General features: G+C 38.2%; 1 protein-coding gene across 2 annotated transcripts in view; it reads left to right on the forward strand.

Annotated features, from left to right (window-relative positions):
- PTPRB (protein tyrosine phosphatase, receptor type, B) overlaps positions 1-3484 on the forward strand; it is a 117436-nt gene that overhangs the window by 54290 nt on the left and 59662 nt on the right. For both annotated transcript variants that reach the window (XM_004675896.1, XM_012720534.1), the window contains one exon: positions 2989-3252. In XM_004675896.1, coding sequence (XP_004675953.1) covers positions 2989-3252 — 264 coding nt within the window. The remainder of the gene's footprint in view (positions 1-2988; positions 3253-3484) is intronic.

A 3484-nucleotide genomic window follows, 5' to 3' on the forward strand; every position in this document is an offset into this window, starting at 1 on the left:
CATGCATAAATAAGCCAACAATATAAAATATTTGTTCCTTCCCCTTTGAAAAAAAATAATTCTATAAATCCACAGAAGCTAGATCATTATTAACTCAGAATCAAGTCCATGACTTCATGTCTTCAACTCTATGTGATTATGGTAAGCTGGATTTCAGACCCTTCTTTCATTATACCTCCAATATTCAGATTCTAAATATAGAATGCAGGTGTTATAGACACCTAAAATCTTAAATTTCATAGACTTAATGAACCCAAAGAACATTAATTTCATTAACTCTTCCAGAAGAACAACTAAGTTATTAAAAGATTTATTAACGCATATCTGTATCTATCATTCTGTGGCAGCTGATGCTATTACATATGTCCTTTTTCCTAACACCTCTTTTCCCTTTTAGTGGGTATTAACACGCTCCATCAGTGTGGCATCATTGGGCATGGGGCACTGAAAAACTTCACACGGGAATCAAAGGTCCTGTCTTTGTCCTTCCTTCTTATTTCTCTAAGCCTCTATTCTCTCATGGCTAGTAATTCACCCCAACACTGGGCATCAGCGTGGGGAATGAGAGATAACAAGAAAGTTGAGGAAAGTTGCTGAGAAGGACTTGGCATCCATTTCCCAGGGGGTTACAATTGTATTAGTCAGATTACATTGACTTATTTCCTGCTTACACAACTGGACAACATTGGTGTTCCTGATTGGAGAACTCTTTGGGTTGGTTCTTTTCCAAGCAGTAATTCAGGGAATCAGGCTCCCACCATCTGTGACTCTTCCTTCCTCTTGGGTCTCCAGAGTTCTAGCCATTTCTCCAGAGAATGGGAGGTTGGGGGAGGGAGGAGATTACCAGATCTGGAAGTAGACACAGCAGTTCCACCCAACTTCCATGGGTGAGAGCACAGTTATGTGGCTACAATTATCTGCAGGGTGGTGGAAAATAGAGGTGTGTGTTCAAGACATTTGGTGAGTCATTTACCATTTTTGCAAACCAGACTGCAGCACCATAAGAGGTATCCAGCTTACTTGTTACACTGAAGTACTTTGATGTCTGATGTCACTTGAAACAAATAGAACATGTAATTCCTTTTATACCTATATTTTAATTGTAACAGAAATATCAGTATTTGACCCATATTATATAATACAAAAAAGAAACAAGACATTGTTTGGAGAATTATCATAATGTTTTTAGTATGGGGCAAATATAATAGATATAAATTAGGTTTTTTTATTCAAACACTCTGAGAGTACAGATGTTATCATTATAGAGGAGATACTATTATAGAAACACAGTAACTGGAGATTGTAAAAGAGATCTAGATTAGCACACCTTATACATAATAGATTATAAGAAATTTCCTGACAAAGGCTTGATAATTTTACCATGCGCTCAAATTGCTGAAATATTTATTGATCAGTGCTGATATAATGTGAAAGGCTTCTCACTTGTTTTTCCACAGAGTTGACATATTTAAATAAACCCTTCCACCCTAGACAAGGTGGCAAAATATTTAAAATTAAGGTTATTGTATGGTCTTCACAAGTCTTGCTCTTACCTTCTAAAAGGAAAGCAAGCAACTTTTATGCTTCCTTTTTTCTTAAACAAAGATTTCTATTTTGAACAAAACTTTTGGTAATTGTGTTTTTGCTAATGAAATGTTAGCAATTGCAGATATTCCTAGTAGTTGTGGAAACAATCATAATTCCTTTGGGAGCAACCACAAGATGTATAAAGTGGTTGGAGTGCCAACCGAGGAAAGGAGTGGGAAAGGAGAAAGAGAGACAGAAGGAAAATAAATCTAAATATTATGGCAGAAAAATCAACTTTCTGTCTAGGAAATGCCTGCATACATGGAACGATACTTGCAGATTGTAAGGTGCTGCTTATAATTTTGGGGAATGGATAACTTCTTTTAAGTATAAGGAAGACTTTGGGGCTTAAATCGCAAAGTCAGAGCGTACCAGAAGGATTCTCAGGAACCACCTAACAACATCCTGTCTGTTCTATGTGATACACTGACATTAATAACTGAGAAAATATTTCACTAAAGTTAATCAACTAATGATGAAAACAAGTGCTGTCCACTTGTACTAAAGGATCTGATACCATATTCACAATCTGCTTAGCCTATTGCACAATTTACTGTGCATACCCCCATGTGCACAATTTACCACAGCCCATGGTACACCTGTTACTCATTCACCGTGGCTAAAGAGCACTGTGTGCTACCCGGGGACCTCCTTGAAGGCATCCATATCTTCCCCATTTTTGCATATGGGGAAAAGAGTAGAGTCCAAGTAAAAGTCTATGACATGAAACCTCAGCAAGTGAATATGGCTGATATCCAGATGGCCTCCTCCTCTCAACGGCTTCCTTCTGCCTACTCTTGTTTGTTTCTAGACTTGCTGCTTTGAGGATCGTCTTTTAGGTTTCTTTCTCACCACTAGAGGGCAGGAAATGCTTTGCAAAGGAAAAACAACCCCACTAGTGGTGGTGTTATTATTAAACTTTCTCCCACCCCAATAATTGACTTCATCATAAGAAGATCAAAGCTATCCCAAATTCTAAGCCCTTTAGGAAAATGATTGCATTCTTCACATTCACAAACATATTTGTTTCATTGATGTTTGATTCAAGTTGATTCCTTTGGATTGTCATAATGTCCAGGCCTTTCGCTACAGAGAGCACCTCCTGATTCACTCACATAAAAATTGCCTCTACTTAAAATATATTATAAACAGCAACACCATAAAAATGCAGTCATGTCATCCTTGGATATATGAGGCCTCCTTGCGTTTTTATTTTGGGTGGCCTTTAGTGGAGACTATTCCATTTCCAGAAGCTAAAGTGAACCCCACACATGTCCTTAACCTTTTGAGTAATCAGATTAGATCTCAGGTATCCGTGGTGTTTTTGTTGACCAATGTAGATTAATCAAAATTTGATTTGTGCTTTGCTTCTTAAATTTTCTCCTCATGTTTAAACTGTAGTCCCTTCCATTGTGAGTGGAGTCACAGTGAACAATTCTGGGCGTAATGACTACCTCAGCATTTCCTGGCTGCCAGCTTCTGGAGACGTGGATAACTATGTAGTGACACTCCATCATGACAGCAAGGTAGTCCAGTCCCTCGTTATTGCCAAGTCTGTCAGTGAGTGTTCCTTCAGCTCCCTTACTCCTGGCCGCCTCTACAATGTGACCATAACTACAAGGAGTGGCAAGTATGAAAGTCATTCCTTCAGCCAAGAGCGGACAGGTAAGGCTCTGTGAGCTGGGGTGGAGGGAGAGGTGGGAGGCCTTCTCTAGAAGTACCATCTTCTCTAGAAGTACCATCTTCTCTAGAAGTACCATCTGGCTCTGAATCTTTGATCAACAGTGATTCTTTGATATACTATTAGACTATTAAGATCACACAATTGCCATAGGAGTCATCATATTTTTTTTCTTTTTTTTTTTATTAAAAAGTTTATTTTTACATCATTTTGCAC

The sequence above is a fragment of the Condylura cristata genome, unplaced genomic scaffold (genome assembly GCF_000260355.1).
Source record: "Condylura cristata isolate star-nosed mole 26May11 unplaced genomic scaffold, ConCri1.0 scaffold00004, whole genome shotgun sequence".
Taxonomy (NCBI): Eukaryota; Metazoa; Chordata; class Mammalia; order Eulipotyphla; family Talpidae; genus Condylura; species Condylura cristata.